The 14,707-nt window shown below is 45.8% G+C and overlaps 1 protein-coding gene across 7 annotated transcripts in view; it reads right to left on the reverse strand.

Moving 5' to 3' along the window:
* The window catches only part of MIER3 (MIER family member 3), a 357,073-nt gene that overhangs the window by 263,810 nt on the left and 78,556 nt on the right, over positions 1–14,707 (reverse strand). For all 7 annotated transcript variants that reach the window (XM_078675116.1, XM_078675117.1, XM_078675121.1 and 4 more), the window contains one exon: positions 9,794–9,866. In XM_078675116.1, coding sequence (XP_078531242.1) covers positions 9,794–9,866 — 73 coding nt within the window. The remainder of the gene's footprint in view (positions 1–9,793; positions 9,867–14,707) is intronic.

A 14,707-nucleotide genomic window follows, 5' to 3' on the forward strand; every position in this document is an offset into this window, starting at 1 on the left:
TCTCTCTGCTCTGTTTTAATCATCTACTGTGACTGAATCTCTGGATTACTGACAAATGAATTGGCATAAATATCATTTTATTATATTGTGCATGTCCTTAAAAACTCTGGATAACGCATATGTGTGTTAGATAGTTTTGTTTTCTCCCGCCTCCCACCATGTTAAACACACGTATTTGCATTTGGCTTTGTAGAGTAAAAATGATAACAGACTACTGTATATATTATAAATAAATTATCGATTAGCAAGCCCAAATGATTTAACGTTTGTCAGTCTCTATATGATGTAGTAGTGTCAAATTATTTGATGTATAAGAATTCACGTCATTTGTCTGGTTCATTTGGTAATGTAATATATTGCTTTTATTTGTAAGTAGTGTGTAAATAGTCTTTTGTTTGTGTATATTTTAGCCCTGAAGATGTCCCAAGATGGACGAAACGCATCGGCTGTCTCATCAAAACGTGTGCTGAGATTTTAAAGAATTTGAAAGAATAAAAGGAATTGTTTTTCTACAGCAAAAACGCAGACTATCGTTTTTTCATTTGGGAAGACATTTTCGTCATTGTTCTGTTGTGTACCATGGACATTAACTTCCTGTCATTTATCTAATTATTTGTTCTTAGAGTGCAGGATCATCTTTGTTCAAATTTGTGAGGGGGTGTATACCACTCCATTGGGGACGCATGAAGGTCCTGGGTCCTTTGCACCTGGCTCTAATCTAGGTACCATTGCCACTATACGCCATAACGACTGATGCAGGGCATTGTTGCTCTGACCTCTTTTCCTTGTGCTCTTGTGTACATGTTGGGCTTCTCAGCACAGTCTAATTTAGTGGCTTCACAATTGTCCTATAATGGACTTTGACAATAACAGGAAGGAATTGAGTGGAGACCTCTTTGGTAAAGGAGATTAACATTTCAGTTAAAAAAACATCTAAGTTACCAAAGATGAAGCATTGAAAAACAAATGTATCAGTTTAGAGCGACTCAAGAAACAAGAACTCGCCAAATGGTGGAATGGTGCAACCCTTAAAAAGTATTTAGAGAACAAGAGAATACCACGTGGTCTATGTATTCTCATCTTTCCTAACTATGAGGATATTGATCCAGACCATCTGGAAGAATGGGAGGAGGGATTATCCCCCCTCTTATAAGATGATGGACATCTTAATAAGAAATTCAGAGTGCAAAGTTAGAAAGATTAGAGAAGATATAGTTGAGTTGGAAAGGAAATAACAGACAAATTTGAAGGATGCTACGCAAATAAATTATGTCATTTTAAAAAAGGAGCTAGCAAATTATCAGTTCTATCTTAAAGAAAAAAAGCAACAGAAAATAGAAAGAGACCAGGATAATTGATCTACTGTTAGCGTGTGCAGGGGGCTGGTGTTCTGTTTTACCAGTGGATATCTACACCTTGAGGAGGAGGGTGGCTCTCCCTACCCTTATGCACCGCAATCCTCACTTGCCCAGGAGCGCCAATACCCTACAGAACCACCTACCAAGCAGTTTCCCTTTGTTGTCTGGGATGGTGTGAACAAGGTAGAGACTTGCACACAAGATGATGAAGAAGATATATGACCATAAGTGGAGCCTCTGTTGGTTGATGCTCTCACCAGATTGAGCAGGAGAGAAAGTAGCAACCACACGTAGTGGACATGGGAGCATTTTAAATTTGGGAAAAGAAATGTAATGTCCTACTGGGAGTTTCCCTGTGGGGGTAGCGATTCTGGGTGGAGGTCTTCAGAAACAAAAGTGACTTCACTGAAGTGGGACCCTTGTTAGGCTACTGGGATTTTGGGCACAGTGATTTTTTAGTTCCACCTGTGGTAACCAAAAAGGAATTGCTGACTCATCAGGCTGAATTGCCCACTGTGCACACACATGTACGAATCCGACTCTTTATATAGAGGACCAAAATGAGGTACACTTTGTAAAGAGTCCAGACACCCCTCATTGGTTTATAGAGGCAAAATTATACCACTAAATGCAATCTTTGTGGTAGTGTGGGCAAGCAGTTTACGCTTATCAGAGAGTAGTACTAAGCATTTATTGTACCCGCTGAGGCAATAAATGACAAGAAAAAAAACAGACCAATTTTGAAAAAAAATATGTATTTTTCTATAAATTTTGATACCAAAAACTTTGTTATCAAGTAAATACCTTTAAAAATAAAATTGTTTACAAGTTAAGTAAATAGTTCACTTAAATGTGTCTTTACCGGGCAATGCTTCCCTATGGGAGACAAGGCATATGTTGCATACAGTTATTGGATATCAATTTCTGGAGGTCTCCTTCGAGGCTTAGGGTCATAGAGGGCCAAGGTCCAAATTACCACAAGCCGTTAATCGTTACCTGCCATGGGGCATCCGGGTTCAGAGATGATGGTTGGGTTGGTAGATGTGCAGGCTACGCCAGGGAAATAATGGGGGGGGATGGGGACCTAGAAACAGCCTGCAGAGAGGGACTTGTGAATAAGTCTGGGGGCTCATATCACATCCTAGGGAGGAAGGGGGGTGCGCACCTGGTTCTTTGGTACTCAGGATGGGGCACTCCGGGGCAGAATGGAAAGGTCGGCTGGGCACTGTACATCCTACAGCCTTACGGTTATCTGTCTTCGCTGGTTGAGGGGGCAAAACCAGGACAGCTGGGCCACCAGGGAAATGGGTCTCTAAGGTTCTTACATGCTGTGATGGTTGCTCGGTCAAGTGGGAGTCTGGATTGGACTCTCATGTTCTCCGTTTGCTGCAAGGGTCCGGTACCCTAGGTATTGGTCCTGTGAGGTTACGTTGGTACTGGTGTCCTCTCACTTGATAGAGAGACAGATCTGACCTCAGGAGCACAGCATCCCCCTCCTGGGAGGCTGCTGTGTTAGGCTGGTATGGGGAGCGGCTACTCTGTAAACTGTACTTTGTTTTTTCGGTGCAGAGGAATAACTCCTCTACTCCAAGGGAGATTGCTGGCAATTTTTGAAGGGCTGGCAGTCTCCTGGGTTTCATGGAAACTCGTCAGCTGGAGGACGAGTCGCTAGTCACGATTTTCAAGCATGGTGCAGGCAGGCAGGTTTTGGCACCAAACGTCCACAGGAGTCTTCGGTTATCACTTTTCTTGCGGCTCTTCTTTGTCCTCCTCTTCTTGATCAGTCGATTCAGAGTTCCTGATGTCAGGGGTGCCACCTAAATGTTCAATTTAGGGTTAAGAGGAATGATAGGTAGCAGCCAATGGGTTACTTACCTTTGGGATGTCAGCACCCTGTATATAAACTCTTCCTGTGGGAAGTGGGCATAACCCTGACCCAGAGAGCTGAATTGAGAGGTGAAACGCCTCCAGACTTGCTATCTTGGTGCTAAATGGGCCCGGGGCAACGGAATGGGTGTCATTTCTCCTGTCTGGGCAAGTCTTGGGTGGCATATCAAAGGCAGCAGAGACCTGTGAAGCCTCCTGCCATGATATGCTAATCACTTAGCCATCCTGCTTGGAGGAGGGGACTACACCTCCAGCCAGAGCAGGCAATGTTTTGTCCTCAAAGCGTGGGCTCTCACCTACAGGTGGTTAGAAACCTGTCTGTGGTGGCAGGCTGGTCTACCCCAGTTAGCCAGCACACTAGAAGTCAGTGGATTTTCAGGGGGCACCTCTAAGGTGCCTTCTGGGCCTTCACTAGAATCAGTGTGGGTTTATTATATATGAGATGCTTCTTTCAGGGTGTCAAACGTCTTTTGACAGATCACTGTCCAGTTTACCTTCTTTGGCATCTCCTTCAAGGTGAGTTCCGTGAGGGGTCCCACAATGTTACCATACTCTTTCACAAACCTCCTGTAGCACCCTGTTAAGCCAAGGAATGCCCTGACTTGGGTCTGGGTTATAGGAGCTGCCCAGTCCAGAATAGTCAGTTCTTGGGCAATAAACGTTGAATTTGGCCTCCACCTACAACTAGACAGGCGCAGGGGCTCTCAGAGGGTTCAATGACTCCCAATTCCAGCATCTTACGGACTTCAGCTCTGATGCTCTCCTTAACTTGATCAGACTGTCTATATATTTTTTTTTTTGACAGGTTTATTGTCTCAAGTGTCTACATCATGGGTGCACCAGATAGTATGACTAGGAGTTAAGAAGAACAGCTCAGCATACTGCTCCAGGACTTGCTCGTAGTCAGCTTGGTGATGAACAGAGAGGGTGTCTGATAAAAGAAGTCTGTCAACTGACCCATCCTTTGGGCTGAAGGAGAGGTGGTCAGGGAGAGGTTCACTCTCTGCTTCCTGATCCTCATCTGTGACCATGAGCACAGTCACATCAGCCCAGTCATAGAAAGGATTTTGGCAGTTAACATGGATGACCCTGTGATGGCTCCTGCTAGTGCCTAGGTCGGTCAGATATGTGATCTCACCGTTCCTTTCAAGGATAGGGTAGGGACCACTACACTTGTCCTGGAGGGCCCTAGGTGCCACAGGCTCCAATACCCATACCCTCTGCCCTGGTTGCTACTTTAACAGTTCATCCTTTTGGTCATACAAATGCTTCTGGAGCTCTTAGCTGGACTCAAGGTTTTTGGATCCTTAACCCATATACTCTGCCATCCTTGAACATAGCCCTACTGCATATTCCACAATGTCTTGGTAAGGCTGTTTGCGAGGTCTCTCCCAGCCTTCTTTAACTAGACACAGTGGTTCCTTTATAGGATGCCAAACAGAAGTTCAAAGGGACTGAACCCTACTCCCTTATGAGGTACTTCTGGTTCTTTGGTACTCAGGATGGGGCACTCCGGGGCAGAATGGAAAGGTCGGCTGGGCACTGTACATCCTACAGCCTTACGGTTATCTGTCTTCGCTGGTTGAGGGGGCAAAACCAGGACAGCTGGGCCACCAGGGAAATGGGTCTCTAAGGTTCTTACATGCTTTGATGGTTAGTGGAGAAGTGTAGCTCACTGGTTAGAAGCGGCAGACCCTGAAGCAGAGGACGGCCCGGGACCAGGGTTCAATTCCCGACGCGGCAGGGTCTTGGGTCAATGTCTGCGGACTCGATAATTCTCGCTTAGGTGCCTACGCTAACCATGGGTCCCACTCTGCAACTCTGGGCAATAGCTTGCTTAATCTCCACAACGGCCCCAGCAACGCTGGGGATGCCTGGCTTCACCTTGGGGTGCCCTCTCACAGGGAAAGCCAGGACGGGTTCCCCAGCGGTATACAGCGCCAGGACACCACGTAACGAGGTAACAGTGCGCTTTACAAGTATACATACATACATACATACATACATACATACTTCTCTGTAAGAGAAAAGCAGGCATGCAAAAGGGCATCCCATTTTATTCTGAGTTTTCCAGGGAGTCCCATGATATCTTTCACGGTTTTGTTGAATCTCTCAACTTGGTTAGTGGGAGATATGGGGTAGTGAACTTGTAAGTTATACCGCATTTATTCCAAATTGCCTATAGGTAGCCAGAAACAAAGTTACTACTTCTCTTATAAAACCCACTCTTATGAAAATACTTAAGCGGGCTCTGGCAACTGCAGGAGCAGTGACAGTACTAAGGGGTATAGCTTCAGGGTACCGGTGGCATGATCCACTACCACCAGTAGGAATCGGTTACCTGATGCTGTAGAAGGTCTAGGCGACCCCTACACTTTCAATGGGAGCCAAACCCACTGGAAGGGAAATTAAGGGGGCCTTTGGGTGGTTACCTGCTTTGCTACTGGCTTGGCAGGTAACACAGGAGTTACAAAACTACTTCACATTTAGGACATGTTTGACCACTAAAAGTGGCTGACTATCCAAGTCTTGTTCTGGCCAAGATACCAAGCTAGGGGTATATCGCAGGCCAATGAGAGTAAATACTCTCTGCACTGCTGGTGCACTACCACTCTCCTAGTGGCAGCAGGTTTGGGGTCTCTGGCCTCAGTGTACAGGATTACCTCCTCCCAATAGGCCCCGTGGGAGCCACTGACTTTTTCCTTCTCATTTGCAGCAGCTTGCTGTCTCAGACTGACAGGAGTAGGACAGGTCCACTGCCCTTGGCACAGTTCTTCCCTAGAGAGTCCCCCTGGGCCTAGGAGCTCTGCCTGGTAGGGGCCAAGTCCCTAAGGATCAGTTTCCTTTGGGGTTGATTACTACATGAGGAGAGGGGGCTTGAGCTTGTGGCTGTGTAGGAGCTGGCTTCCCAGACATCCTACCTTTTGTCTTGGAGTGCTGGGACACTTTCAGACTCCAACTCAACTTTTTCACCCTGGGCTTTGCGCTGCGCTCTGGTTTTTACGCATAAACATTCAGGGATTCTGAGCATGGCATTTTGGCTCTACCTCATCCCACGAGGAGGACTCCAGATCATTCTCTACCAGACGTTCAACAAGAATTGCAGAGGACAAGACTACCATATGTTAACATAACGGAGGAAAACAAGAATGCAGTTTCACAGGTAACTACATGACTTACAAATCCAGTCTTCGGGGCATAAGGTCAGTACCGGGCAAGGTTCAAGTTGGGACCAAAGGTGCACCACCAGCAGCACAGGGGCGAACGGATGCAGAGGTCATAGCAGAGGTCGGACGGCCAATGCTAAACAATAGAGACTTTGGGTGATTGCAGATGTGCTGCTCACAGGTGAGTAAAGCGGTGTCTAGGGCTGATCTCCTGGATTTAAGGTAAGCACAGGGGCTCCCAAACTTATACCCACAGTGCCACAAGAGAGGCTGGGGGCCGAGTGTCAACACCGCACTGGGCGCCCCAATGCGGATATCCGTTTCTAACAAAGGCTGTAGGCTCAGGGCAGGAGGATGAACGAAGAAAACCACAGCTTCCCAGGCTTACTTGGTTCTAGAAAATAAACATAACATTTTTATGCAAACAAATTGGGACAAGTTCAGTCTTTGAGTGTGTGACATTTGCTGCCTGAGTGTGTACAATCAATACTTAACACTACCCTCTGATAAAGCCTTACTGCTGGCCCACACTACCACAAATAGAGAGTAAGGTGCTAGTTATTGTGATCTCTGCCTACCTTTGGGATTCCACTGGACTCTGAACGCTACATCTCATTTTGGTATAATATATACAGAGCCAGCTTCCTACAGTGTGTGTAAAGATCCAGGGACTCGAAGGGTTGCACAAAAAGGGACCTAGGGCACATCAAGTCAAAGTGCATCAGTAGTCTGGCAAAAAGTGGTTACTGCATCAGAAACCCAACTTCCTACAGGCAGCAATTGCCGGAACCCCTACCAGCCTGCCTACTGCATAGCCAATTTAATAGTCTGTTCGGTGCCAAATAAGCCTGAGGGCAGGGGGTGGCATCTCCCAGGTCTGGGGGAAGCCGGGCCACATATCAAAGGCAGAAGGGGCTTTGAAGCCCCTGGCCTTTATATGCTAAATCACTAGCCATTCTGCTGGAGGAGGTATTGTTACTGGTCTTAGAGAGCGTGGACTTTCACTTGCAGGGGTCAGAAACTGGTCTGTGGTGGCAGGCATGACAATACCAGTTACCCAGCACACTAGATATGGATAGGTTTTCTTGGGGCACCTCTAAGGTGCCCTTTGGGTGAATGTCATAATACATCTAACACTGGTAACAGTACAGATTTATTAAGAAAAGGTGTTTGATACCAAACACTATAGGTTTCAGTAAAACATCATGTAGCGGGGAATTTGTAATGACCAGTGCCCAATACATATACTTAAGATGGCTTTCCTGCTCACTTGTAATATCTAGTAATAGAACCAGACGCCACAGGGGCATATCTGCTCATGTAGTTATGGCCGCACATAGAACATAATGTACTCTGCCTTAGGGCCACAAGGTCTACTGTAGGGGTGACATATATATTATATTTTCATTCAAACAGAGTGCACCGTTGAAAGTTTTTCAGGAAAATAAGCCACCCTTCTACATCTGTTTCAGCCACCATTTAATGTATTCCTCAAAAGAACCAAGTGGTACATATGTAATTTGATAGCATTTCCTACAAACATTAATAAAATAATGGATCACAACTTGCTGACAAGGGTTTCTGTGGTTATTTCTTGTATTATTTTTCAATAAATATGCAGACAATGATACAACTACTAACACAAGTACAGGCGACTCAGTACTCCAGTGTGTGAGCAAATACAAATTATATACAGAAAGACAATGCAAAAATTCACTGGACGTTTCGACCCCTAAAGGAGCTCAAGGTCTCCTTCAGCGTAACTACTTATTGCTGGCGGTGATTGAAGATGGCGTGTTGGACCTCACATTCAATTTAATCTAATCTAATTGTTAACTTGGAAGATGCTCCGTCAGGGTCGGAGTTCCATGGACCTGATGGCAGAGAACCATGCACAGACTGATTGACACATGCCATGTGGAATTGGTGGAAATATTGTAATTGCTATGATCTAGTGGTATTTTACCACAGGGGATTTTTGCCAGACACTTACCTCGTTTTCTGGATTTTATCGCAGGCTGGTCAATAGATAGCTGATAACTTGTATGGTAGTAAGTCGGACGACTAATGTCCTGAGGAGATCCCAAGAGCCTTTAGAGGTTGAAACGTCAACATTGTTTCACTTGGTTATTGATTAGTAATAGTTCCATATGTTGTAATGCGTTATACACGTGATCTTTCTGTAAATGCTCATATCCAGTGATTTTTTGCGTTGTGGGCCTTTAAAACATTTTTCATTTATATAGGTAGAAAAAAAATATCAAATGTTTCAGAGATTCAGCATGGTAGCTGGTAATAACTCAGCATGCTTTATTACTTGCTGGAAATATGCTATTAGAAATTTAGTGTGCAGGCAAAAGGAAATGTGTTTAATAACTGAGCTATTTTTCACCTGCAGCAAGTTTCGCGTGTCATGAAAATACAGCTAGAAATATTAATTAAATTAAAAAAGAATATAGAGAGTAAAACACTACAATCATTTTCAGAATCTGATACTAGCATGGGGCTCGTCTGTGTAGGAGCTCTAGTACAAAACATCAGAAGACATGCACAAATACGTTAGAGTATACCAGTTATGCAGAGCATAATTACCTATGCATTTAAGTTTCAAAGAAACTAGTCATAGATGTGGAATGCATGTTCTTATTACCATTTATTGAATAGTTCAGTCTCTGCTCAAAGTATACAGGGCATCCATTCCATTAAGGCAAAATTCAGGCTCTGAATCTAGGATTCTATTAGAAGAGCCTGAAACTTATCGATTCCATAAGAGAATACATTTGACAGTAACAAGGTTTCAAACATCCCAGAATTTTATATTTGTACACATCTGACCAATCTGATATTTTGCTAAATAAAATGTCTGCAAGCTCTTTCACCTACTGATATACCCAGAGTTATTGCATCCGAGTTCACTTTTACTTCCTGTGAGGTTTGGTTCAACCCTTGCTACCCCTACAAGGTTAACTGTACATACAACTGTGGCCAAGATAGTGGGCTTCCCCGTGCAGTGTTCATTTTACTACTTTATAAAGATACAGCCATGAGGCTGAGAATATTCGAAAACAAACCTTCAACATTCATACATTACACTACAACTTTCTCCTTTTAGAATACAGCTATACTCAAATAAAAGTCACTACACCCAGGAGCAGAGTCACTTCAAGAAGTTACTAAACCCAAATGAAAAACTAGCAATGCTAGAGCAAAGCCAAAAAGGACAACCCACAGACTGCACAATAGTGCACCCTACTATCTCATCAAAAGTAATTTATGCCAATAAATCTGGGCATTTTCTTTTACCAGACAGGTCATGTAGAATTTGAATGTCTGATACAGCTTAACAGCAATGTCTGACACAATCACTGTGATGAAACTCACATGTTTCTTCTTGGAGGCACCTTCCCTGATACGGTGGAATTTCTGCTTGGTACAAGACCCCAACCATTATCTCCTGAAAGAAAAAGGCAAGTGTACATTTGAATGTAAAGTTAAAGTTTCTACAAGGATACAGATAACCAGAAAATGGATGGCATTAGATTATTCAATTTTAGAGTAATCTGAGAGTACTTAATTGGATCCAACATAGTAGCATTTTACTTTATATCTACTTGGTTGAAACATTGCTCTTTGACAAATGAGTCATACAACAAAAGAGTCCTGTTTACAGATCGATATTCCTTGAGGATATTTACAAGACTCTTATTCTTGTAATTTTTAGGAGCAAAATAAACCACATTAAAAAAATTCTATGGCCGGACTGGAGGCGAGGATTATGCTCTACTTTCTTTATTTCCAACTCCAGCAGTGTTTAACTTAAACATAAAAATTATCTTTCCCATGGATCCCAGGGAAAGATCAACAAGAAGGTGAACCAATTAGCAGTCCCACGCTCCCTGAAAGGCACTGGACTCCTGGGATACTTCCTCTTGCTTACCTGCTTTCCGGCAGTTACATCACAAATGTTTTCACTAATATAATGTGTTTAAGGTTATATTTCTTCTGGAATAGTGATTGTGCTTGTATTACTGTTGTGTAGCAATTCGCAGTGATAGCCTGTGCTGCGGGAGCATGTCTCATCACTCCATTTGCAGCACCTCCTCAAGCCTCGGGGCAACATGGTAGGTGTCAGGGGCTGCTAGAGGGCACGCAAATGCCGCGAGCAGAGTCTCATTGCTCCGCGCGGGACAATCTTTTCTGTCAGTTTCAAATCTGACAGCGGTGCGCCACCACCGAACCTCCACCCCGAGCCGCATAGAAGTCGCTACGCCCATATTAACGGGACTTTACTTAAATCTGGCAGCCGACACCAGTGTCTGAAGCGGATCAGTAGTTGTACTGCCTCATTTTCCAATAGGAGCAGACACTCCCAGCAGGATAGTGCCTGCCTCCTTTAGGCTGCCATCGGGTCCCGGCCCATGCATCCCGGATACCCACACTAAGGGTGAGTCTGCCCCAGGGAGCTTTGTTGCCCCGATATTCGCGCTTGCGTGACCAAACTTAGGGCTTTACACAGCTGCCCAATACATAAGAGCTTGCGGCTCGCCAAACTAGTGGGCAGCAAGGACACTAATGAGGTCCATTCCTTCTCGTCATTGGTTAACTAGAGGCCCCTTGCAAACTCATGGATGGGGATTATGTCGAAGAGAAGTCCCTACAGGACCTCCCCCTAGATGACGAATTCGGTGAGGCAGTGGATGCCTCCATCCATCAGGAGGTCGCTGCGGCCATGGGCCCCTTTGAATGGCGCCTCACAAATCATTTATGAATACGCCGTAACCACCCTCCAAGGGGCAGCCCCCTCCCTTACACATGCCCTCAAGTGCAAATCTGAGTCAACCATCGATCTTGGAGTCTTAGATCTTAAAAAGGCCTTCCTCGCACGCCCTTCCCATGATTCTCCCCCCCCCCCGATGTACTGAGCGAGGTTCCCATCTTGTCCCAACAGGGTGTGTGGGGGGGGGGGAAGAAGGCAATGAGTCCCCCAGTGAGTCCATGGATGAAGCAGGCCCCTCCAGGCCCTGGTGCCCCCCTATGAGTGGTGCAGACGCCCCTTGGGACATGCTGATCCGGGAGAACCTTCTGCATCCACGTGGACCCCTGGGGATAAGGTCGCCCAATTTGCGGCAAGACGTCGTAGAAAACCCCAGGAAAAAGAGGTTAGAGCCTGCCTTCAGGCGAAATACCCACGTCCCACACTTGCAGTTAAGGTGGCGGTCACGTCGGAGATACATTTCCAGAATGACCCTCTCCTGCACAAATACATCTGTGACCCAAAGAAAGGGATAGATTTATTTATTGATTTATTTATTCAAAGTTTTATATAGCGCGAACAGGATCCTTACAGATATCAGAGCGCTTCACAAAGACAGGGTAGGGGTAGTAGGAGTCAACAGAGATAATGGGAACAGTATAATAGTCAATAACATGGTAATAACAGGGATAATAATAACATACATAAAACCAATCAATATACAATCAGGTAAGGAAGTAATATAGGACAGCACAAGTCATTGATCCCACTACAGAGGTGTTCAGGTACCCCTTGGGTGTGTGTGGAGGGCTTATACCAATGTTTTAGTATAGAGCGAAAAATGCATGGGGGCATCGGGAGAGTGGATCAGTAAACCAACGTGTATCATATCTTGGTCGGTAGTAAGAGAGTAGTGTAGTGGTGCCCCCAACAAGTAGAGTATAGTGCCAAGGGATAGGGAGAGCAGTGATACAAAGCAATGCAGAGTCTCTGAACCAACATCTATAACGATCAGGAAATCTTGGCCAGAAGGATGGTTTTCACCTCTTTCTTGAAGAGTGCAGTGCGCATTCCAGATCCTGGGTGCCATTCCTGAGAAGGAGCGCTTGTATGTTTTCACTTTCCGGAATCTACGAGGTTTCAGGAGTAGATTTTTTGTACTCCTATTGGATCTCGAACCTCCTGATATAGACAACTTTTGAGCGAGGTAGTTGGGTGCCTTGTGGTGCACGGCCGCGTGCGTCATAACTGCAATTTTTAGCTGTATTCTGGCTTCAAAAGGCAGCCATTTTAGAGACTTTAAGTCTGGGGATATGTGCGAATGCTTTCTTGAGCCAGTAATGAGTCTCGCGGCAGCGTTCAGGGAGGCTCTTAAGGGTGCTGTTGTGGATAGCGGGAGACCGCTGAGGGCCGCAATTCCGTAGTCTATTCGAGGGATGACTAAAGCTTGTACAGCAGTTTGGAAGTCTTTGGCCGGGAGGAAGGGTTTAATTTTCCTCAGCGTGTTAATTTGGAAATTAGCTGCTTTTGTGGCTTTGCTGACGTGCTGCTGCATGTTGAGCTTGGCGTCGAGTGTGATGCCTAGGGATTTCGCAGAGTCCACGATGGTAGGTTGGACATTGAGTGCTGTTAGGTTGTTGAGCCAGGTTTGAGTAGTGGAGATTTTCGCCGGGGGTGAGATGAGTAGGAACTCAGTTTTCAGAGCATTTAGTTTGAGGTGATTATCGGCCAGCCAAGATTGGGTGTTAATAAGCGTGGAATTCAGATGTTTGATATCTTCCGGGGATTGTAACTTTAGATAGAGTTGTGTGTCATCGGCGTACATATGGAATTGAACATTGGATGCTTGGAGCAAGGTGGCGAGCGGTTCCATGACGAGGTTGAACAGTGTAGGGGAGAGGGTGGACCCTTGTGGAACACCTAGATCTGCAGGCACAGGTGTAGATAGCACATTGTCGATCTTGAACCTCTGAGACCGGTTGTGAAGGAAGGACGAAAACCAATTGAGAACAGTACCCGATAGCCCCATTCTAGTACTTAGCAGCTCCAGCAAGTTCTCATGTTTGACCGTGTCAAATGCTGACGAGAGGTCAAGAAGGATGAGGAGGCAGGACTCATTGCGATCCAGAATTTGGAGGGCGTCATCAATTATGTCATAGCGGTTTCCGTGCTATGTTTCGCTCTGAAGCCTGATTGATGAGGGTTGAGGAGGTCAAATTGATCAATGTGTTTTGTTAGTTGGAGTTGGACACATTTCTCCAGCAGTTTGGCCAGGGTGGGGATATTGGTGATGGGCCGATAGTTGTTTAGGTCAGTCGGATCAGCTGTAGGTTTCTTGAGTATAGGCGTGACTTGCCCCACCTTAAGGGAGTCTGGAATGTGGCCTTGTTGCAAAGAGCTGTTGATGATCTTGGTCCAGAGAGGGAGGAGCAAGGGGATAAAGTCTTTTACAGCATTAGCAGGTAGAGGGTCTGTGAGGTGATTAGAGGGCTTCAAGGTGCAGAGCAGTTTGTGTATTGCTTCTTCCGAATAGGTATCGAAGTACAGCCAGGATGCCTTGTTTTTAGGTTGAGTGTCTGCCATTCTGGTGTGGTTGGGGTATCGGCTTACATCCATGATGAGGTCATTTCTTATGTTGTCAGTCTTTAGTTTAAAGAAAGCAGAGAAGGCTTCACAGTGTGGGGTGTCATTTGTTGTGCTGTTTGATTGTGTGGGTTGTGCCTTTGTTTGGGTCTTGATTAGCTCGAACAGCTTCCTTGGCCTGTTCTTCGCTTGGTCCAACTGGCGGCTGAAGAAGTCCGACTTTGTGCGCTTTATTTTCCTAAAGTAGGCATTTCTCTTGTTCTTAAGCTTTTTGAGATGCAGTGCTGAAGGGTCCGATCTCCAGGTGCGCTCTGCCATTCGCATAGTACGCCTTTCGTCATTGAGTCTGTCATCATACCAGGGGTTAGAAATTTTGGTGGAGACTCTCTTTAGTTGCAGAGGGGCGACTTCATTGACTATTGTATACTATCCGAGGAGCTAGCGGAGAGGAGCCCTGAGGCTGGTGGGATCAGTGGGACGGAGGTCTGCCGCCGCCCGAGGTGCTAGCGGAAAGGAGCCCTGAGGCAGGCTGGATCAGTGGGACGGAGGTCGGTTGGAGCCTGCCCTTGCCACGCCGGGAGCTGGAGGTGACGCCGCTGGGGGGGGGGGGGGGGGGAGGGGGGGGCTGTAGGGGACGCCTGGGTGAGCTCTGGGGCAGACGGAGATGCACAGGGGAACTGCTAGATGGGGGTGACAGTCATCGGATAGCACACTGCATCATTCATCGAGGAGATGGGGAGTGCTGATGCTCTGACCATTCACATACACGAACATTGTCCAGCAACCTATAGATGCACAAGGCAGCTGTGTACACTGGCTTGACCTTCGTTGAATAACCTCGCTATCAACATCGGCGCACTTGATGAGCAGAGCACACAAGGAAAGTATTTATTTATTTTCCCCACTTGCCTATACACATACTTGAAAAACCTCCTTTGTTCAAAATGGCCGGGGTCATA

The sequence above is a fragment of the Lissotriton helveticus genome, chromosome 2_1 (genome assembly GCF_964261635.1).
Source record: "Lissotriton helveticus chromosome 2_1, aLisHel1.1, whole genome shotgun sequence".
NCBI classification, from domain to species: domain Eukaryota; kingdom Metazoa; phylum Chordata; class Amphibia; order Caudata; family Salamandridae; genus Lissotriton; species Lissotriton helveticus.